A 24,310-nucleotide genomic window follows, 5' to 3' on the forward strand; every position below is an offset into this window, starting at 1 on the left:
ATATAAGTCAATATTATAAGTTAAGAAATTTCAGTACTTGTATCTTTAAAAATGAATATTTGATATATTTTAAATATAATAATGAACACTTTAAAGAAATAGTAATTTCATTAATTTTAGAAGTAAGATTTAGAATTTCTAAATTACTGATTATTAAAAAGTTAACTATAAAGCATAAATTTGCTAATTCTTTACTTTTCAATTATAATTCTACTACCAATTTTTAATATTTTTTTCAAATAGAATTTTATAATTCCTAAATTCACATATACAATTAATATTGAAAAAATAAATCTATTGCCTTCGAATTTCTTCTATTTTTGTACTCTTCAATAGAAAAATAAAAGTATTTTTAATATTAAGTTAACAAATGAAATCATGAAAAAGATTTTAAGTCCTGTAAAATATATATTTTATTAACTTTATATAAATTATAGAAAATATGGATAAAAATATTATATATTTTTCAACCTATAAAATATAAAAATTCATTGAATTCTGTTTATTCTTAATTTTTATAATATTTTTATTTCTATTATAAATATAAAAATATATGAAAAAGAATGTTATTTCTTAAGCATTGAAGAAATTTTTGATCTATTATATATTTTACTTTTCTCTAACAATTTATATTATTCACAGTCAAACATAAAATTTGAAAATTAATAAGAGAAATCAAAAAAAATAAAAATAAAAAACAAACGTTTTTTTATAAAATGAGTATGCACTTTTTAAATCCATAATTTGCCCTGCTAGCAGTAACTAATAAAGCATTACTCAAAAATTAAAAGGAAGCATTTGATGCCTCTTATTCTCTTTTCAAATTTTGTGCATATCTTATATATTCTCAAATATGAAGAGAGAAGAATTATTATAATATTAGGCATGACATTAAGTGTTTTTCTAATTGATAAGTGAATTGCACTACTAAATTCATTTTTCATAAGGATGTGATTTAGTTTAATAGTGTTTTTAACTATTATAAGTTTGGGAGAAAAATTTCAAGCATGTGAGAGTAAAATAATACTAAAATTTTTTGAATATAAACTTTTTATATTTATTTATTTTGAATTATTTTTCCATCTTCCATATGCATTACTTAGGTCATTTTGTACTTAGAAATTTTGGTTTTGATGAACTTAGGATTTTTGGTTTCAGTGAGTATAATAATGGTACTATTAAAATAACAAGATATAAATGCTAGAGATGTAGGAAAATGGCCTTCAAACACACTAGTGGTATCTATATCAAAACACAAATCCATATTCTATTTCCCGCAAAAGGCAGGTACTCTAGCTCTCTCAAAGCTCTTGTTTCTTGTAGTTCCAGATATTAATTATTGTAGCATGTTTGAGTCATTCTGGGTGATAATAGTAAGCTTTAATGTTAACAATTGATCCTAAAATCTAGATTTATGACAACATGGATCACCATTCCAATTAATTTTTCGTGAAAATAGTTCCCAGCACAGAAGTCAGACAACCACAGTTCAATTCACCATGACAGTGGCTAGTTTAAAAACATAATATTCTTTCCAAAATGATACTTATCATTTTCATTTTAAAATGGGGACTTAAAGTGCTTCCTCTGGTTTTTATGTTTGTCTTGAGCATGTCTCTTCACTTGACTGCATATTAGGTGATGCCTTGCAAAATCCCTGCTTCCATAATTAGATAATTTATTGCAGTAAGTGGCAATGCGAGCCTAGATTATGTATGTATTTTATGGAACTGTCTCTGCTTTGTGACTTTATTAGTATGGCAAATGAAAGGTGCAAGTTTCAAATAAGTATTAATCTATAGTCATGATGCTTACATACAATACCACTGTCTGTCCATTTCACACAAGGGTTCTAATTGTTATAAAGAGAATGTTTGCAATGCTATATCTGAATTTATGTTTCTCGAATAATCTTGAATTTTCTAATTAGGCCTCTCTTTTCATTCTGTTATCATGTCGATACTCAAAAATAAAAGATGAACATCCTGCAACGAGGGCTAGACCCAGTTAAAAGGATTGCGCCAATACAATTAACATGATAAATACTGTAGACGTGAATATGTTATTTCCATGCTGACTTCTCTTGTCATCTTGTTTTTGGCATATACAGTTAATTGTAAAAAATGGGCTGTTCTAAATTCTTTACCCCTTGCAGACCCATGAAGCTACAATGATTGGAACAATGCTCGGACTGGCAGCATCACACAAAGGGACAATGCATCCGACCATTTCCAAGGTGAATTCTACGATTCATTTTATTTTCTAGGATATAAATGCTTCATTATAACTTATGTTTGGGAGAGATTTGTTCTTTAGATAGCATTCATCTTTTTTCCTATAAAAGGGGGGACATTTAGTTAGATTTTGGCTTTTCCACACATTTTAAAGAGAGTGAAGATTTTTACTATAAGCCATCTTAGTCACCAATTCCTCCAGCTCCCAATGCAAACACAAGACAAGAAGATGATCATAAAAGTCAAGCTGTCAATCTAAGTTAAATTAGGACAACCGATAATATTTTATGGAGGCATTCGTCCATGTCTAGTCACAGTAGGCAAAAATATTCCATGCTTCTGGACAGGAAAAGTAGCCTGGAATCCTTGGCTGAAAATGGTATTATTCCCCCTTAATAGGGTAGAGCCACAATGGGCTCTGGTAAATCAGATTTTCAAATGCTATGCAAACTTTCATATTATTTATTATTTATAAATACTGTAAAGTTTTGTATTATATGTGTTGGATATGTAGTTGTTAATACTGTCGACTTGTATGGTTTGCGTTTGATAGTAATTAAGTCGATTATATTGATAGTTAATATAATGTGGATAGTTAAATAAATAGTATTATTAATATCGTTGACTATTATAGATGGCAATTGTATTCTATAATATTAATTGATTAATTTGATTACTAATATGGTTTAGTTATAATAATATTGTTTGTTTTCTCAAAACGAGTATTCTTATAATTGTATTTTAATATTAACATTATTTATTGAGATAATAATATTTGTGGGGATATTACAGAACTCTTTCTTAACTTTCTTATGAAGTGTGCCTCTGTAGAATCATATTGTCCATCTGAACTTTCATTAGATGCACATTCCTTATCTTTACTTTTCTGCCTTTGAAGATTGTCTCCCATTTGGTTGATGAATTAGAATCTGTCCTTATTGAAAAACACAAGAATACTGAGAGTGAGAGGGGTTGAATCAGTATTCAGAACATTTAAAACCGTACGAGAAACTAAAAAAAAAGCATGAAAGACAATGACACAAATGTTTGTCTCATGGAAACCTTTTTGGGGTATCAGTAATCACAAAATTGGGCTACATCCCGATACATTAAAAGCTTCAACTTTCTTCATACAAGTTCAGGCTCCAACCTGCTCAAACATCAACTCTTTGGCTCACTGAAAAAAAATAAGACTCCAACCATAATGAACAAAGGCCTCAATCTTCTATGGGCTTCACCCCTAACAGACAACCGAAAATGAAGTAGAAAACACCAAGTTATGCTCTTGTTTCACAAACAGAACTGTGAAGCACAAAGATCAGTATATTAGTCTTTGGGAATGACAGCGATTCTAAAAAAATGACTTCCATCACTTCAAAATTTCACAAGTTGCCCATGTCAGAGATTAATCCACACTCTGCATCCTCAAATCTGAATAATATTGTGGTGTCATGTATTCAGTGGTTGATTAGCAAATAGTTGCAATCTGCAATTAAACACTGTCAGGTGATATATCTCTGTCCTGGATAGCAGGAAATCTCACTGCTCCTTATGTGTACTTCCTCCAAAAGAACTTTTCGTGTTACCTCCAACCTTAGGAAAGCAGTGTGCAGTAGATTTTTTTTGAATCCGCTAGACATGAAAACGATTTTTAATACACCTTTTAGAGTAGATGTGGCATTCAGAAAACTTCTTATGCCTTTTCTCCACAAGAATATGCAAAGTTCAATTTCATTGACAAACGACTCTATGCAAATGACGGATCTATTATTATCCTTCGTACCTAGGGCTGTGGACATGATAATGTTAAAAAATAGAACCAACTGTTTTGTAAATCTGGTCACCTGTCCTTAGTTGTTGAATTCATACGATGCTCATCATACCCACAGTGAACAGCTATTTGCAGTACACTTTTTTACAAAAATACACACTTCAGTTGAAGACAAAATTCGAATTATAACATTTCCAGAAGGAAAATACGAAAACGGCACAGGTAATCACTAAAGTTTTTCTCTTGCCAAGCGTTTCGCATACTCTGCAGAAAATTATTCGTTTTTCTTTAATACCTTAGCTAACTGCATATGCTCCACGGCAAAATTGAAAGACTCGTGTCCATCGGCGGTTACAAACTGAAAAGAAATCGATAACCCTGGTTGCAGGTTGTAGAATCACCTGTCCATCTGACTCATGCGTTTTTATTCCTATGTGAATTCATTCATTAAAAGAAATGACTACCTTCTAGTACCTTCCAACATTCACACTTGCTAACACATGCATATACCAAATTTCTGAAAAGGACTGTAACTGCAGGTTGAACAGTATTCCAGTTGATCAAAAATTGCCTCTTTTTCACTCATGTTCCAACGGGATCTCAGTCTGCAAGGATTTCAGTTACCACTGCCGGTCGCAGAGATCTGGAACACATGTGGGTATCTCTAAATGTAGAGGAAGCCTGAATGTTTCATGTAAGGAGAGGAAAGTCCTTCCAACACATGGTAGACAATCAACAAGTAAATACAGATCTGCTGCAGTGACACATGGCTCACAGGTAACACCCATAAAAAATAGGATCAAGGTAACCCACACATAACCCAGCTAGCAATTTAGATTAAAACATATGCCCTGAACGCAGGTTACAGGTGCTCCTACCAATCTGTCATATACGTTCCAGATTCTTAGAGGAGAAAAATGATCATAGACGACCCAGTCTGAAAGGAAAAGACATGGTAGATATGTAGGCGAACATAAGTAGCAAGGATAAAACCAAGACTGGATGAATTAAAACAGGATTGAACAAGATCAAGACAAAAACTTCCAGTACAGCAAGGTTCAACACCATACACATGCCAATCACCAGCACTTCCTATGTAGAGTTGTCATACAGGCAGCTCTAGCTCCTTAAGCTGGTTAAGCACCTCAATCACCCTGATCTGGTTAAGCATCTCAAGCACCTTAAACGCTAATTTTCTAATGTTTACATAAACTTGACATCATTGACGAAAATATCCAACAATCTCCCCCTTTTTTCTCATTTATGGTGACCCATATTAAATCAACTCTTCCTGAAAAACATATTCCCCCTTTGACATCAATGACCATAAATGTGATACCAATTCTGTAAAAGGATATAACAATGAAGCGCACCCCTTGAAAATATGCCATTTAATGAGGTAGTAGGAGACCAAGTTTGCTTCAAAGATAAAGCAATCCCAGGGCAAAGGTTTTGTAAAAATGTCAGCCACTTGTTCCTTCGGACAAACATATTCTATCTTAACAATATTGTTAGCATCTTGCTCCTTCAAATAATGATATTTAATAAAAATGTGCTTGGTACGAGAATGCATGATGGGGTTCTTAGAAATATTAATAGCGCTAGTATTTTCACAATATATGCAAACATGACCAAACTGAATCTTGTAATCAACCAAAGTGTTCTTTGTCCAAATTACTTGAGTGCAACATGGAACAAAAGCAATGTATTAAACTTCAGCTGTAGATAAGGAGGTGCAAGACTGTTTCTTACTGACCAGGAAATCAAACAACCACCTAAATAGAAGGCTCAACCACTTGTGCTCTTCTTTACATCCACGAAGCCACCCCAATCTGCATCTGTATAAGCTGTGAGAGAAAAATTAGAATGTTTTGGAAACCAAAGACCATAATCAACAGTTCCTTTATAGTATTTAAATATTCTCTACAGGATGAACGTGAGTTTGCTTGGGTGAAGCTTGAAAGCGTGTAACATAAACAACAACCTGCATAATATCCAGTTTAGTAGCTGTAACAGACAATAAACTTCCTACCATTGACCTGTTAAAGGTTTGATTAACAATAGGAGACACATCATCCTTACTGAGCTTGCATCCGGTTTCCATAGGAGTGCTGACCGATTTGCAATCTTCCATCTTGAATCTTTTAAGCAGCCTTGTAACATGCTTTGCTTGTGAAATGAAAACACCTTCAACTGATTGACTAACTTGCAGCCAAAGGAAGCAGGACAACTCACCTATCATAGACATTCCGAATTCACTTTTCATGCAATCAACAAACTTCTTGTTCATTTTAGAGCTGTCACTACAAAAAATCAGAACATCAACATATACAACTATGAAAATGTTGTTACCTTCATTTTCGACGTACAAGTTGTTGTCTACATATCCTTTCTTGAAACCTTCTTGCTGTAGATAGTTGTCCAGGTTGTCATACCAAGCTCTAGGAGCTTGTTTGGGTCCATAGAGTGCTTTCTTCAGCTTGCATATATAATCCAAATTATTTGTTAGCATAAAACCTTCCAGTTGCTCAACATAAACTTCCTTATTCAAGTCACCATTTAGGAATGCAGATTTGACATCCATGTGAAACACTTTATGGCGTCTAGTCTAGCTACAGGTGCAAAAGTTTCATCAAAATCAACACTGTCAACTTGTGAGTACCCTTTGCAATCTAAACATGCCTTATTCCTTATAGCTTTACCTTTTTCATTTACCTTATTGCGAAACACCCATTTTGTTCCAATTACATTCTTGTTCTTGGTTCTAGGCACAAGCTCCCAAGTGTTGCTTTTGTGAATTTTCTCTAACTCTTCTTTCATAGCTGCAATCCAATTTTCATCCTTGATTGCCTCTTCATAGCATTTATTTTTATATAAAGACATTAATGAAAAAACATCACCCTCGAAGTCGTTAACATCTTTTCTAGTAGCCCTGGTTCAACTTTCAGCTATTACTTGATCTAAGAGGTGATTTTTTTGAGCAAACTTAGAGGGAGTTTTAAAAGAAGAGTCACCAATTTCACCTTGTGTGTCATGCTCAGAAGGCACATGTGAGGTTTCAGCTTCATCAAGTGAAGAAATTTCAGTTCCATTATGTGATTGTGACTTCTCCTTGGTATTTACTTCACCTTTGCTACCTGCTCCAACTTGTGTGGGTGGAGAAGATGTAGGTACAGCAGTGCTGGTTTGAACCTTTCTTAATCCATGCTGTTGACAATCTCATTAGACTTGTTAGTAAACTTATGAAATTCAACATTTATACTTCCAACCAACTTGTGTAACCTCTTGTTATAGCACTTGGAAGCTTTACTTTTAGAGGAATAACCAAGAAAAATTTCTTCATCAGCCCTAGAATCAAATTCACCAAAGCTATCTTCATCCCTCCTAGTATTACATGGGCTGCCATAAATTTTAAAATCTTTAACTGTAGCTGGTTTGCCTTTCCAAAGTTCATATGGGGTCTTGTTAAACTTGGACCTCAACAGAGTCCTATTTTGAATATACACTGTTGTATGAATAACTTCTCTTTCAAATGTGTCACTTACCTTTCTTTCATTCATCGAACAGCGTGCCATCTCTTGGACTGTTCTATCGTTTCTTTCCACAACACCATTTTATTGTGGTGTTCTAGGGGCTGAAACTTGTTTTCTAATTCCATGTTGTTAATGAAAGCTCATAAACTCATTAGATGTGAATTCTCCACCATTATCAAAGCGGTAACATTTAATCTTCAAGTCCATTTTATTTTCAACCAAAGCTTTAAACTCTTTGAACTTACCTAAAGCTTCTAATTTTTCAACCTAAGTCCTAAGAGTATAATCATCAATTAGCAACATAAAACATTTCTCACCTTGAGGTCTTTTTGTCCTAGTTTCTCCACAAAGATCCATGTGGACTAATTGAGGTGGCTTGCTGCTGGTGTACTCTTTTGGTTTGAAGGAAACCCTTGTTTGCTTCCCTTCTTGACAATTCTTGCAAACTATATCAGCTTATTTCTCAATCTTTGGCATGTCTTCAACCGCTCTCTTCTTGCTGATTTTGACCAAATTATCAAAATTGATGTGCCCAAGATGCTTGTGCCAAAGCCAAGTATCATCCATACTGCTTAAACAACAAGTTTCAGCATTATGGTCCTCAAGAATATAGCAATTGTTAGCTACCCTAGGTGCATTGGCTATGACATCTTTCCCCTTTTTAATAATGCAAGAGTTTGAATTAAATCCAAGATCATACCCTTGATCACATAGTTGACTCACACATAACCAATTATGTTTCAGGCCTTTGACGTTGAGCACATTTTCGACACTAGTTTGACAATTATTCAGAAAATGATTAGCTATACCAGCAACTTTAGTAGAACTACCAACAAATCTTACTTTTCCACTCTTCATTTGTTTTATGGAATGAAACTTAAATCACCTGTCGTGTCTAGAACAGCCACTATGAATATACCATATAACCATCTTATTTTAAGCTGGAAGGGTAGTTAAAACAACTAGAGCCTTGAGGAGAGCCTCTTGGTTCTTCCTCTTCCATAGCTTAACAATATTTGGCATTCCTTTAATTTCAGCCTTAATGAGTGATGCCATACCATAATTCTTGCAAAACCTTGAGGTATGACCAAAGTTGTTACAACTCTACCAAATTAGATTAAATCTTCTAAACAGACCAAATACAATCCTTCTGAAATTATAAGTCTTTCTTCTAGGAACAACTTTTCAATCTACAGCCTTATGTCCAAAATATTTGCACAAAAAACAATAACCATAGAAGAAGGTTTTGTTCACCTTGATAGCTTGATTTTGTTGAGAGATAGTAGGCTGATCACCATTTGAACCCAACTGTTCCTTTCCTTCTGACAAAGAGATTTCACCTTCTTCCCAACCATTTCTTTTCTTATCTAGAGTTGGTTTTTGAGAAGCAAGAATGTCATCCAAGGATATGTTTGCTCTGTTGTTTGAGAATTGCATTTTAATTTTATAGGATCATTTTCTACAAATGTAATAACACTCGTGATTATTTCTATGTCTGACAATATATATATATATATATGTGTGTGTGTGTGTGTGTGTGTGTGTGTGTGTGAGGGTCTGTCTAATTTATAGTTAACCAATCACCATAGAAGGATAATCTCTAAGTCAATTCAATCCGACTAAAGCTACAACATTAACACTCCCTCTTAGCTAGGGAGGATTGTTATAGAACACATTATGCTCTCAAGTATATAGAGAGATATCATCTCAATATGATATTCTTGGAATGACCTATTTAAGGATATCAACATATATCCATCAACTTAGGTATGTTTTGATATCATCCGAAGTATGATTAAACAAGAAATATTAATCATATGATATTTATCATACTTATATTCTCTTGGTATGTGCACTGGCATCATGTTCATGATACCTACCGAAAGAATATGTAATATCCTAGAGAATATATGTGTTATCTGGTCTTCGACACACACACTAGGACACCAACTGAATGTAGTCTATCAGATAACAATCATAATCTCAACAACGTAAAGTAATATCCTAGAAAGTATGTGTTATGTGGTCTCCGACACACTCCAGGACAACAACTGAATTTAGTCTATCAGATAACATTCGTAGTCTCAACAACTTAAACTAATATCCTAGAAAGGATATGTGTTATCTAATCTCCGACACATTCCAGGACAACAATTGAATGTAGTCTAACAGATAACAGTCATGATCTCAAGGATAACAACTTAATGTAGTCCATCATGACAACTATCATGATCTACGACACATTTCGAGACATCAACTTAATGTAGTCTATCATGATATGTTTGTTATCATGATCTTTGAGACATTTTGGGACATCAACTTAATGTAGTCTATCATGATATGATCGTTATCATTATCTCCGACACATTTCAGGACAACAAATTAATGTAGTCTCAATCACGATAACAAGTCAAGCCATTGTTAAGATTGTCCCCTTACAATAGCGACCTCACAACACAAACATCGATGAAAAAGCCTCTTGTCTTGTCGTTATTTGATATTCCTGTGTTATCACTCAACAACATTCCTAATGCATCATTCTTCTTTTCTTGGAAGAATATCTCTGTACATCGACATCTTTAATACAAGTTGCTTCAATGAAGGCCCATATGCATCATTTCCCTTCCCTGACATCTCCCTTCTAAAGATGGGTCAAGTGGGAATGGAATATTGGTTATTATTCACCCCTACAATGTAAAATTCTCACTCCTATAACATTGAATAATTTTGCATCATTTATGAAAACTTCTTTCCATTTAGTAGATCTCAAAACCTTAGTCTATTTGTATTGTGGAAGGACGTTATATGGGCAATTAGGCCGAGCTTTCAGCTTATAGTCTTATGAGAAGCTCATATCTTTTGGTTCCCACTTTAGAATGATCTTGTAGCATATTTGATGTATGGATACATGACAGTATATAAGAAAATAAGCATCTTGCTTGCACATAATGTTTTACCATTAGATCTTTACGATTTGGTGGGTCTCACTCTTATTGTATCTTTATTCTTTTATCATTATTCATAAATTAGAGTACTGCTTAATTGTTATTATTAGACTCTAGACTTTGATCAATATAATTCTTAGTCTTACGCATCATGTTCTATTGGAAGTTTTCCATGTGCTTCCCACACACTCCTTCCTTATTTGATAGGATTGTTAACTCTCATTTCAATATATATTAGTATCTTCATTTAAATATATTCTATTAGTACCTCATCCACTTTAATCAACACTCCTATGCTAATATGTATGTGTAAAGAGCATATGTATAGTGGTCCGCTGGTTTGTATGGACCCAGCTGTGATTTTCCACTAGCACCATCCATGTGGGTCGATTTCCCACTGCCATAGACAATACCCATCTCGGTGTCCCCTTATCTTCTATGTTAATTGCTTCCCTAATTCCCCTTTCCTGTGCGTGGTTCTTATCGGTGTAGTATAGGCTTGGATGAAAACTAAATTATGTTGCGTATTTAGTGTCTCTGTAACTAAACGCCTCTCACTCTTGTATTTAATTTATGTCTAGTCACATGAAATTGCGATATCTGCCCATTGACTAATAGTGCCTTTAGCAATCATTTCAAACTCAAAGTCGTTAACTGTTGTCTTTTATTAATGCTAGTTCCTTTACCCTCTTTTGTTCATGTCCAGTCACATGCTATTTGTGCACTGAGTGATAGTTCCTTTAATGTTAACAATTGTCACCACGAAGACGTCATGACCTGATATTCTTTGACGCATAAGCAGATTGGGCCTTGCCCACTAATAAATTGCTTCCCATATCTTGTCTTTGAATTCTTGGGCGCATTTCCGATAGTTCTTTGCTAGCAGATCAGGTACTATCCACATATCTGCAACAATTATATTTCTTAGCAACCTTTCTGTCCAGGCAATCAAGTCCTCTGCTATGTTGGCCTTTGACTGTTCTTCTGAATCCTTCATTTTCTCTCTCTAATTCAGTCTTCATTATTTTGCAGAGTGTGCAAAAGTTATAAGTATCATGCTTGTCTCTTCCTTGCATTTTCCAGGCTACATTATTTATTTCCAGCAATTCCACTCGACATCTGCACAAGTTCTTTGCCATTTGTATAGTTATTCCCTGAGTAAACAAGAAGGCTTGCATACAGTTGTCGGAGCCTGAAGAATTCTTTGTCGCAAGCCATACTCACTACATCAATGAGCTTCTGTCGAAACTGTCAGTTGGGAGGTGAGAGTCAATCTCATCTAGAAAGGAGAGAAAATTCCAAGCTTTATTGCAAGCATGAAAACCATTGGTCACTTGATCTGATTTCACTTGCTTATTACGTTCAATCACAAAAAGAGTCAAGGACACCACTGTCATTTTCTAGCACCGATTTTCAGAATTGGGGTTATACTTGACAACGTCAAGAAGCGTCGTGTTTTGGAGCTTATCTTGGAGCTAGAAACCTTGATGCACCCATTTCATAGAAAATGCAGTGAGGAGACAATTGGTGATGCTGCCTTTGTCATGTCCTTTCTTAAAGAGAAAGGCTATCCTGTCAATGAACCTCTTATTGGCTTCCCACATATCTAAGGGATTTTCACCAGGCATACATATGCATTCTAGTACTGTAACATAGGGTTCATAAGTATATCTTGAAAGGTAGGATTGTTGTGAATTCTCTGCTGCCCTTAATAGACTTGCTTGTGGCACTGCTGTAAAAGTTTGCCAAATAAACCTCTGAGATAAGCCAATCAAATTTACTCACTAAAATCACGAGTGTCTGAAGCCAAATATATTATATTCATTTGCAGTGTAGCTTTGATACCATGTTAATTTTATAGGATCATTTTCTGCAAATGTAATAGCACTCCTGATTATTTCTGTGTGTTCCAAGTGCAAATTTGACTGTTATATAAATATGCGTAGAAGAGACATGTCTCGTAAAGAGGCATGTCTCTATGGTAATAAATTAATCCTTAATTAAACAATATTAATATATATATATATATATATATATAAGTAGATATACGAGGGTCTGTCTAGTTGACAACTAACCAATAACCATAGAAGGATAGTCTCTAGGTCAATTCAATCCGATGAAAGCTACAACATTAACACTGTAAACTAGACAAGATAGTAGTTTTACCAATGTTTCTAAACAAAACAATTTGCGCTTCTAACTTGATTATATTTTCTTCTGTTAGCTAAATCTGATTTTCAAGGTTCTCAGGTATTATCTTGGCCTCATCCAAAATTTTGAAATCAGTCAAATGCTTTTCAGCCTCACTAAGAGCCATAGCAATCTTCAGCTTTTCTTCACTTTCCACTTGCAACAGATCAACAAGATTTTGGTTTTTCTTCTTTAGTTTTTTAATTTCAGCAAGGCTGCAACAAGTTCAAGCTCTAAGTCAACTTCATCATCATCCATAACCACATCTTCAATAATGTCTTGGTCTTCAGACTGAGTATCCTCCATAGCCATTTGAGCCACATCCTTTTGAAGATCTTTGCCATGTGCAGCATATAATTGCTCCCAAATTTCTTTAGCTGTATTGAGATGTAGAAATTTGTAACGTTGAGAATCAACAAGACAACTTATGATAGCACTCATTGCCTTTGCATTTTCTGTCACTCTTTTTTCAGAATTTGGAACATCAATGAGAGGAACATTGTCAGTGGAAGCACATTCCCAAACATCAAGTTCAAGAGCCCTTAGATAAATCATCATTCTAAAATTCCAAATAGTGAAATTTGAGCCATCAAACTTTGGAATACGAAAAAATTGAAATCCCAAGACATTTGATCAAATTGATAGGGACTTCAGAGATTCTCTGACTAAGTGCAATCTTCAAACCTGGGATGCCTAATGAAGTTAGTTGCTCTTTCTTATATCGATAAGGATGCAAGAAGATCAATGGATTATAAAAAAGAATCGGCAGCAACTGGTTACATATACATTTTACAAGGTTAGCAACTACATCTTGTGTCCGACCTTTAGACTTTTTTGACAGACAGAAAAAGGTCCTTACATTCTCAAGGTCTCTTGTTTACCATAAGAGATTCTCTGAAGGTAAAACTTGTGGAAGCCTTAATGCATGCCATGGACTACTTCATTGTCTGTGCTACTAAAGCAGGACAGTTAAAGGAAACTTTTAAAATATCCCAGCTTTAGGAAACCAATCTAAGTCTAAAGGATAAAATAACCTATCTGGATAACCTATACAAGGTACGGAAATGGATATTATGAAACTGCCTTCTAAGAGGAATAAAGCATAGATAAGAAAGAAGACCTGTGGAAAAAATAAACAACTTTCTGTCGGTTACATCAGATCTCAGTAATATCTCTTTGATGAAATTGTCACTATAAAGGTGCACATCTATACTTATCATTTCACAATGTAACATACATGGTAAACATGAGTGCATTTGATGGCTTAATCTAGGATATTATTTACACAAAGACATGCAGCATTTTCTCGGAGGCAATATTTGTGGGATCGCCATATCTTAATTCCTTTTCTAGGAAAACATTGATATTGTTGCAGTTTACATTAATTTGTAATGTTTTGATCTTGAAGGTTTTATTGTTGTAACTTGTACATTCTATTTTCAAATTTTGTGATAAATTTATATACTATCCTTGGAAGCAATTCTTTACATATTTCAGTTGAATAAGAAACAATCTTTAATGGGATGCTAGATTTGCCCTTTTTGAATCATTGTTTTCGTGCATTCATAAATGATTTATGTGCATGCCTACAGATGCTTTACTTGTACATTCTATTTTCAAATCTTGTGATGAATTTATATACTATCCTTGGAAGCAATTCTTTACATATTTCAGTTGAATAAGAAACAATCTTTAATGTGATGCTAGATTTGCCCTTTTTGAGTCATTGTTTTTGTGCATTTATAAATGATTTATGTGCATGCCTACAGATGCTTTATGTGCATATACCATCTCGACACCCACCTTCATTTCCAGAACTGGAATTACCAACACATGTGCAGGTAAATTATTTATAGTTACTTATAGTTTAGTTTGACATCTGGGAATGGGCAATTTTTATTCGTTACCAATTGTCAGGTGTTCATTATATTTTATTTTACGATCAACTTGATTGCTGTGTGCATCGTGGTGTTGGCTTTATTTAACAGACCTATCTATACGGTGGTTTGATATTAATATAAATATTTGAAATTGGAACTTGTATTTCACAAGTCTCTTCCTTCTGGTATATGACATCACTTTGGAAGCATCCATTGATTTCGAACTTGATTTTAAATGCTTATTTTATCAAATCTGTTTTCTTAAATGGAGATAATAAAGTATCAACGATGAATAGAAACTATTTTTCCTTTTTCAATGATTTATTTTGCTGGCTAGTCATTAAGTTGACCGATCTATATGTCTTGGTTTTGGTGTACCTCGAATTTTAGAGTTAATTTTAGGATTGGTTAATGTCAAACATTTGTTAATGTGATTTTTTCTCTTTTTTGTTTGTATCTTTCTAAGGGATTTATAAATAATGCGATAAGCTAATTGTTTACCTTTTTTTTTTGTCTACAAATGTGATTTAAAATCATTTTAGCAAATAGATTATCATAAGTTGATTGAATTTACAATGATTATTTGTAACACATTTATGTGACAATTAAAAACCAAAACTCTTTGAATTGGAGAATATTACTCTTGTTATTAAGGAATTTGTATATCAGTGAATAATAGGATATAAAAAAACAAAAGTGTAGGATCAGGAATAAAATGAAACACCTCTTTTACCAATAAGGTACTGCACACCTTCTCATTGCCCAAGCCCTTGAACTCTTGTTGAGCTCCATTAACCGATCCCAACATTTTTTGTCAATATCATGTGTGAATAGAATTTGCATAGATGCATCTAGCTATGTCTTGTTTGACAATGTGTCTACCTTCATTATAAAATACCATTTCCAAGGACTTCTTTGCTCTATTATCTGACACGAGTTCTTGAGGAATATGCATGAATGAATGGCCCTATATGGGTTACTAATTGGAACCTCATTCTGTGGAGGCCTTCATTCCAATTTTACTTACATACTTGTCTAAAGGATGATGAATTGCTTTCCCATCTCCTTCATTTGCTTATCTTTTCTCTTTACTATATTTCATTACAATAGAGTTTGCAGGAATGCTTTTACTTTGAGGCCTCACAACAACTTTTTGCTTTCCTCTACAAAACTTGGTGCCTTTTTGAGAAATAATGCACAAATGTGTTTTCACTTGACTTTAACAGCTGTTATATTGCTCTTTGTAGTGGTTACAAATCCAAACATAACTTTCACCACCTAGTAGTTGTACCATTTCTATATATTTCTTTAGTGTAGAGCTTGGATTTGTTTTGAACATAGAGCTCCCCGAACTAGAAGCTCTTGCCATTCTATGAATCTATAACTGCCATGTCCCTAAATTTTTATGTAATAATTTAATTAAACTAATTAATTAATTGGTCCCAGAATTTAAATAATATAATAAAAGGATCTTTAATTAGTTACTTCAATTAATAGATATGGGGCCCAAGTAAATAATATTTGTATTTGTGGTTCCGATTGATTTATGTATAACTTGGACCCATCTTTTATTTTATTTGTAGGTGTTGCCGTGTCGGCATTACTTGTAAACCCTCGGGAAGTCTCTCTGTAGGGGTATTTATGACCTGCTATAGGTAGTTGTTTAGTATGCGATTTGGATTATTTCTTTGTATTGCGAATTCCTATTGGAGTTAAGTATTGTTCGCCATTTCGGAAGTGAAAGATCTTCCCTATTTAGCTATTTCGGTTTAGAGGGATTCAACCCTCACCCTATTTCCTCTCTGTATTACTTGGCTCAAATCTAACAAATCAGAGCATCTTCTAGAAACAATGATTCTTGCAAACAAGAATGATGCTTTGATTTTCCATATCCGAGCCAAGTAATACAAAGACGAAATAGGGTGAGGTTGAATCCCACTGAAACCGGAATAGCCAAATAAGGGAGATCTTTCATTTCCGAAATGAGAAACAATATTGAATTTGAACAGGAATTCGCAATACAAAGAAATAATCCAAATTGCATACTATACAACTACCTACAACCGGTCATAAATACTCCTAGGGAGAAACTTCCTGAGGGTTTACAAGTAACGTCGACATGACAACACCTACAAATAAAATAAAAGATGGATCCAAGATATATATAAATATATTGTAACCACAAGTACAAATATTATTAACTTGAGCCCCATATTTATTAATTAAAGTAATTAATTAAAGGTCATTTTATTATATTATTTAGATTTTGGGTTCAATTAATTAATTAAGTAAATTTAATTATTACATTAAAATTTGCGGGTATGACAAATCCTCGTTGCCCAAAGATTGCTTGCCCTTAAGCAATTTGTCATCAGATGAAAGGCCAATAGCTCGAGCGTCCCAAATCGAATGCACAGGTGAGACGAGTGAAATGACATCAAACCTCTGCAACACCACATTGCCATCAAACTTTTGCTGTGCCATTTTGATATGAATATTGTCATGTCTTGAGTCACCAAGATCCCAAAGGTGCCAATGATAAAATATATTGATGTCATCATGTTCATCAATCTTCTCTGGAAATTCGTAACTTAGGCAGACCTTGTTGCTCTCGCGCGGAAGTCCCTCACACGAAAAGATTGCAGTTATGCATGCCTTGAGCACGGTTGCAGGAGCATACTCCATTATCAATCAACAATAGCAATTGTTCCTGCAAACAATCTTTACCCCATTCTCTAGGTTCATAATACCATTTATGTGACTCCAAATTATTATCTATGCTCTCCTGTAGATTAGCAGCCTTGCACTCGCCCCACACACTGACAACATTCTCAGGGTTCACTTCAACATTGGCTTTTCTATTTGCACCAGAATCCCAAACCAAGCACGTAGGCAAAATGAGTGAATTGTCATGAAACCTCCCTTGCACCACATTGTCGTTAAGTGTCTGTTGCACCACTTTGATATAAACATTGTCGTGCCCTTCAGCAGGATCCCAATAACACATTATTTCGTCTCTGTATTACTTGCGTTGGATATGGAAAATTAGAGCATCATTCTTGTTTGCAAGTATCATTGCTTCTAGAAGATATATATATATATATATATATATATATATATATATATATATATATATATATATATATATATATATATATATATATATATATATATATATTTGTTTGCGTGTAGCATTGTACGCTTTGGCTCATATTGATATTTTTGTGATTAATAAACAACTACATTATCTCATTAAAGGTAGTTCACCGCCATCCTCCGTACCCATCCTGTCATCCCTCTCTATGGCCCTGGCAAATCACCCTCCAACACATATCATTCCATATGGTCTTTCCCAACTGTTTAACCACTTAACTGTGCCTTTGACATACTTTTTGCACCACCAATCATTGCACGTCAATCTTCATTTTTCTGTCATTACTGTATGGATGTCCACCTATTTCCATTGTATAGCTTGGCCATGCGTCTTGCACACCCCACACTAATTAGACAATAGCGTATGATCCTCACCATACCCTCTCTCTCTACCGTTTGACTCATAGTTGTTACCGTACACTACTCACTACTCCTTGACCGTATGCCATCGGCATCTTCGACAACTTCACACCCATGGTACACTTGATTGTTGTCATTCGTCCTCCCTACTGTGCGACCTTCAGCATCCTTTCTTGCGGCCTTCGGCTTCCTTTCATTTGGCCTTCAACTCCCTGAAGAGAACACCTCCGGACATAAATCACCTCCGGACAGAGATCGCTGTCAGCTGAAATCATTCTCGGAACATTACAGTGGTATCAGAGCAATTGCCTTCAGGTCGAGATCCCCTTCAGGCCGAGATTGCCTTCGGATTGAGATTGCATTTGGACAGAGATCCCCTTTGGGAAATCATTGCCTTTGGGTCAAGATACCCTTTGGATCGACATCCCCTTCAGACCGAGATTGCCTTTGGATCGACATTGCCTCCGGATAGAGATTCCCTCTAGGACGAGATCCCCTTCGGACCGAGATTGCCTTTGGGCCAAGATCGCTTTCAGGCCGATTTTGCCTTCAGGATATTATAGTGCTATTAGAGCAACTGCCTTCGGGTCGAGATCTCCTCCGGGCCGAGATTGCCTTGGATCGAGATTGCATTTGGACAGAGATCTCCTACGGGAAGTCTTTGCCTTTGGGTCAAGATTCCCTTCAAACTAAGATTGCCTTTGGGCGAAGATCGCCTTCAGGCTGAGTTTGCCTTTGGGACAATACAGTGGTATTAGAGCAATTGCCTTCGGGTTGAGATCCCCTTTGGGCCGAGATTGCCTTCAGATTGAGATTGCATCTAGGTAGAGATCCCCTTTGGGTCAAGATGCCCTTCGGGAAGTCATTGCCTTCGGGTTAAGATTGTCTTGGGTCGAGGTTGTCTCCGGACAAAGATCTCCTTTGGGACAAGATCCCCTTCGGACCGAGATTGCCTTCTAGCCAAGATCGCCTTCAAGCTGAGTTTGCCTTCAGGACGCTACAATAAACGACATACAAAGCCACAAAAAAAAATGAAAAGATAAAATAATACTAGAGCATTTTGTTTTGTAAAAAGTTTGCAAAGAAAAATTAAAAAATAAACAAAAACCTTTCTCTTGTTAAAATCATTCTTTTCAATGTCTTTGAGGAATTCTCAAACCTTGCAAACACATAGGAATAGCTCACAAATCAGCTTAGAGCATGCAACAATTACCCTTCAACACTCCTTGAGTAATGGCAAGGAAACAAGAAGGTCCAACAATGAAGGCAAGAAGCTTTGTTTTTCATTTACAAATGCACAATTTTACCCATAGATGTACTACTAGTAGAGTACTCTCCCAGTTGCAAAAATTGGCCGTCTTTTTTGCCTCGCTAGTCTTTACTACTTGTACTGGTGCAAAAAATATGTACAATTTTTAGTAAAAATTCATCAAGTACTCGTCATTTTTTTACCAAAAACTAGTGCAATAACTAGGAGCTTTTGCCAAAAACTCGACAAGTTTTTGGCAAAATCTCAATCATAGTTATATAACAACACTTAAAGGAAAAAAACGACACAAATCATTTCCATGTTTCATTTCTTCACTTGTATTTTGCTGAGGGGGAAAATAGTCATTCATACACTTGCAAATTGATTTATATCTATTTGAAGCAGATTTGAGGCAGATTTGATACCAATTCAAGGCAGATTTAAATGGAGTTTTTGAAGAGGACGACATAATTGATTTGGAAAGGAAGGCAATGGAGGAGGGGGTTAGTTTGGTTTCACACTAGATGACAGAGTTGAATGAGTAGTCATTGCTAGTGCCTGGCGAAGCTAGAGGTAGAGCTAGATTCAGGATGAAGGACAAGCAATAGACTGAGTTAGACATATCGAGGGAAGAGGCACAATCATGCCTAATGCAGACTTCTTCGACTAGACCCTCTAGTTCTACCTTTCCCTTAGTTTTTCCTAGAGTTGAGAAGTGGAAGTTGTAATTGGAATGATTTATTTACTTTTTACCTTTGCATAAATTATTTAATATTCTGCTTCCAACCATCAACATTCCTCACAGGAATGCTCTTTTGTACTCGCTTTGTGTTTAATTATATCTAGATTAAGTTTACTTCTTTTGTGTTCCCATTTATTGGCTCATTGGATGCATCTTCTCATTGAATTTTGCAAAAAAACAAAAAAAGCTTGTCTAATTAAATTTAAGCAATTTTTGAAGTTCTTGAATTTTCCCTGAATTTATTTTTTGGGCCTTGGCAAGATTTTGGCTTTGGCGAATCTTCCAAATATGGTTCCAAACTTTTTAGTCTTTTTTGTTGTCAATTCTAAGGGTAGACGGTCAAGTTGACCACAAAAGACAAAACAAAAGTTGAAAAAATAGTAAAAACTACGTAATTTTTACCAACTCTTTGAACAGGTAAGCAAATTCTCCTCAGGTTCAGCTTGGACCAGACCTTGTCCGGCTACGATTGGATAGAACACATGCATAATCTACACTTTGAATTTGATAGAAAGAATTGCCTAGAAGGGAACAACTGTTAAATAAAAAGTCCTAGAATACAAAGTTGGGATTAATTATCATTATATGTTGAACTCATGAACTTATAAACTTTTCCATTGGGTATAGGTATGGGTTTACATATTTCTTAATCTATATCGACTTACACACACTAACACAACTATTGTTAATGCGAGATGGCATTGAGGGGTGGGGGGTGTATTAGTGCAACAAATCCTTTAACTATAATCTTCCACAATGCTAAACATGCAATGAAAAGTAATGCATAGAAGTAAAGAAATCAAACATCAACACAAGCGACAAAGTAACCCCATTATTTTTCATGTGGAAACCCTTGGTCAACGGGAAAAATGACGGTGGGAATTAGTAACCGCAAATCTAACTTGTGCAGTAATAATTTTGTTCTGTTTGGAGCAATTACATTGATCTGATTAAGAGCATACCCCGTTAAGAATGTTTTAGCCTAGTTAAGAGCTATTACAAGGACCTGCGAGAATCTACCTGATTAAAGGATTTCAAACTTCTTCTTAGAGTCACCTTGTTAGATGATATGTACTTCAGACCTGTTAGGATCCTGCTCACCTTGTTAGGAGTGGCCCAATTAATGCATGATAGATACAATGTATCTCTAATTAGTGCTTTGCTTTGAATTGCTCTAAACACACTTTTGCACTTTTGAACTATCATCGCAACATCAATAATTGCACCATCAATTATTGCACTTAGATCTTTGGACCCATATATGTACTTAACATGGCCTTAAGGTAGTGAGAAAACCCTAAAATAAATTACCACCAGTCGGCTTAACATACGATTCCAATTTCATGAGCATGTGCCAATGCCTTGAATTCTATGCTATGATGCCAACCCAATGTAATTTACTAGGTAACTAGTTCACCCTTTGACTTTAACATTACCAGATTATCGATTCAACATAGCTGACTCTACCGGTTGCTTTGTTCTTGACATTGTGACCGGTTCAACTCATCAAATCTTCATCTGTACATCGCTCTGGTAGATGAAACTCTGGAGCTAGGTAGATATATATTTGACAAATCTCCTCTATCAACTGGACACTCGGAAATGTAAATTTGATTACTGCACATCAAAATACTGCATCTATCTGTTTATTCACCAGTATATTCTACTCTTGATGAATCTAACTGTCTGACCAATTCTTTTTCCGGTATGGTTGATCTCTCAACTCTAGAATACTTTCTTCACAACAATGACAACACCATAGTGATCTTCATGTAAATTCATACAATGTTGACTAACGCTCCGAAAGTTGTAGTAGATTGGTTAATTAAATCAAAATTTTCTATTAATAGTCTTAGCTCCAACTGTTGATGACCCTCTTTCAAGCTCAATATGTTGTACTAGCTTTTCAAATTTCTTCTCATAATCTTTCTAGTCTCTTTGCATATCTATTAATAGTCTATTAATAGTCTTCCTTGATCTAATTGGCTCCAATTGTTGATGACCCTCTTTCAAGCTCAATATGTTGTACTAGCTTTTCAAATTTCTTCTCATAATCTTTCTAGTCTCTTTGCATATCTGCCTCCTCAAGAGTCTTTATTTGATCACCCGCAACTGTCACTAAGGGACCTAATTATTCTATAGGTGCCTCTTTTTCATGATAAGTTACATTTGGCATTAAGTCGAATAATATATCTCTTGTAGACTAAATTATTTGTACCTCCTTCAAATCCCTTTTGCCCTTGGACTTAATAGCCATAGCCATAATCATCATTTCAATGGGGCTCATTGTGCTCAAATCTAGTTGCCCTTGTATGATAGTTGTGCACATCTACAATATGCACATGCTCCTTCACACCTTCAGTTTGCACATTCTCACTGTGTGTCTATTCATCGGCGTGCTCTTCATTTCTGGTAACATCTTCTACGGATACCTTCTCTTCCTCACCAGTAGATCCATTCTTCGTATTTTCATCAACCAACAATTCTTCCATCATTTGATCAATGCATGTTGCCTCTGGTACTTCCATTGGTTCCTTAGGAGCATTGAAGATAGGAGTATCATCAATTTAGACCTTTACACCTGCAATATCGCATCCTTCATCAATATGAGTAATCTTTGGGTTCTCTTCCTCCAATTCATCATCAATTGCTTGTACTTGTTCATCATCAAATGCTTGTACTTCTTTTTTTTTTCTCTTCTAATTTCAAAAATTTCTTCAATGTGGCTTCTGTCTCATTTTACACAGATTGTGTTTCACCGTTCAATACTCTTGTCAATCTCTTCTTGGTCTTAAAGGATGGTCTAATCTTGGCAAGAATTTCCTTATCTCTTTTGGTGGCAACTCCCGTTGAAGTTGCACTAAAACATTTAGTAAGTTCCTTATCTTGTTTCAATGTTGTCTTCCACCTAGCCTCAAGTTTATGATATAATGATGTAGGTATTTGACCTTGTAATATTATCAGAGTTTTTGTTAACTTGTTCATGCCAAATACTACAGCATCCTCAATTTGATTTTTCTTTTCATCATTGAAATTGTTGTAACACCACTTTACATCCTACCTAAGTGTGCCTTTTCTTAACTTTGTCAACAGTTTTATTTGCTTGATGTTACTCATGTTTAGTTGAGTATTCTTCACAATGGGGGCATCGACTACTTGATTCTTTCCGCTAGCCTTCATTTCCTTATGACCTTCATCAAATTAAATACCTTATTCTACACTATGATTTTCAATCTACTCTCTTTGTGCTTTTTCCTTCTTCCTCTTTCCAGTAGTCCTCACTAGTTCTGATGCTTTCTTTATTGTGGAAGGTTAGGCTTATCAACCTTAGAAACCTTTCCCTTTCTTTTCACTGGCAGCTTTTTTGGTGGAATGAATTTCTCCTTTACTGTAGTGCTTCTTGTTTGCCTCCTGGTACGAGCCTTAGCAGTTTTTGGAGATAACACTTCAACTTCTTCATCTCTTGTTGCGGTAGCAACAAATTTGCCAGCTTGTTTTGCTTGATGTTTTGCTCTAGCCTTTGTCAATATTCTGTTTTGTAAAATATTTCTTCAAGGCAAACTGCTCCATTTCCTTCTTGATCTTCTTCTAAATAATAGATTGGTGTAACTGACTAAACACCTCTCTATCCTTCTCCTCAAATGTCCTTGTTTAAGAAGAAGGATCGCTACAAATGTAATGGCACTGCTTGTTATTTCCGTTTTTTCAAATTTAGCGATCTCTCTTACATTTGTATTTGACGATGAGGCAAGGAGAGACATGTTCCTTCAATGAGACATGTTTAATTTTTTAATATGATTTCAATTGATTATGTGTATATATATAATATCTTTGAATCATGGTTATATTAACTTCTCGTAATAGCATATATATATATATATATATATATATATATATATATAATATCCCACATGATAAAATAAATAAATACAGACACACATGTGTATATATGTCTTCAATAGTTTAGTCTCATAGGATTTATCCAACATAAGCTACAAAATATCAACACTCCCTCTTAGCTAGGGATATATTTCAATAGTTTATTTTCATAGGGTTTATCCAATAGAACCTACAAAACATCAACACTCCCTCTTAGCTAGGGAGGATAAATACAAGATATGATATTACCTCAACTTAATATCAAGAATGGTATGTTTAAGAATATCCTTGAGCAAAAGATGTTCACCATTAGATATCATCTAATGATATCAGGAGTGATGACCTTTGAATATCAAGTCACATGATATTCACCA

At 34.9% G+C, this 24,310-nt stretch overlaps 1 protein-coding gene across 2 annotated transcripts in view; it reads left to right on the plus strand.

Annotated features, from left to right (window-relative positions):
• Positions 1 to 24,310, plus strand: part of EMB2771 (E3 ubiquitin ligase) — a 313,580-nt gene that overhangs the window by 193,781 nt on the left and 95,489 nt on the right. For both annotated transcript variants that reach the window (XR_016358446.1, XM_089808665.1), the window contains exons 18-19: positions 2,156 to 2,236; positions 14,443 to 14,514. Coding sequence is in view for 1 of the 2 variants with exons in the window: in XM_089808665.1 (XP_089664791.1) it covers positions 2,156 to 2,236; positions 14,443 to 14,514 (153 nt within the window). In the remaining variant the exon portion in view is untranslated. The remainder of the gene's footprint in view (positions 1 to 2,155; positions 2,237 to 14,442; positions 14,515 to 24,310) is intronic.

The sequence above is a fragment of the Cupressus sempervirens genome, chromosome 11 (genome assembly GCF_028749045.1).
Source record: "Cupressus sempervirens isolate cs-2001-9-10 chromosome 11, ASM2874904v1, whole genome shotgun sequence".
NCBI classification, from domain to species: domain Eukaryota; kingdom Viridiplantae; phylum Streptophyta; class Pinopsida; order Cupressales; family Cupressaceae; genus Cupressus; species Cupressus sempervirens.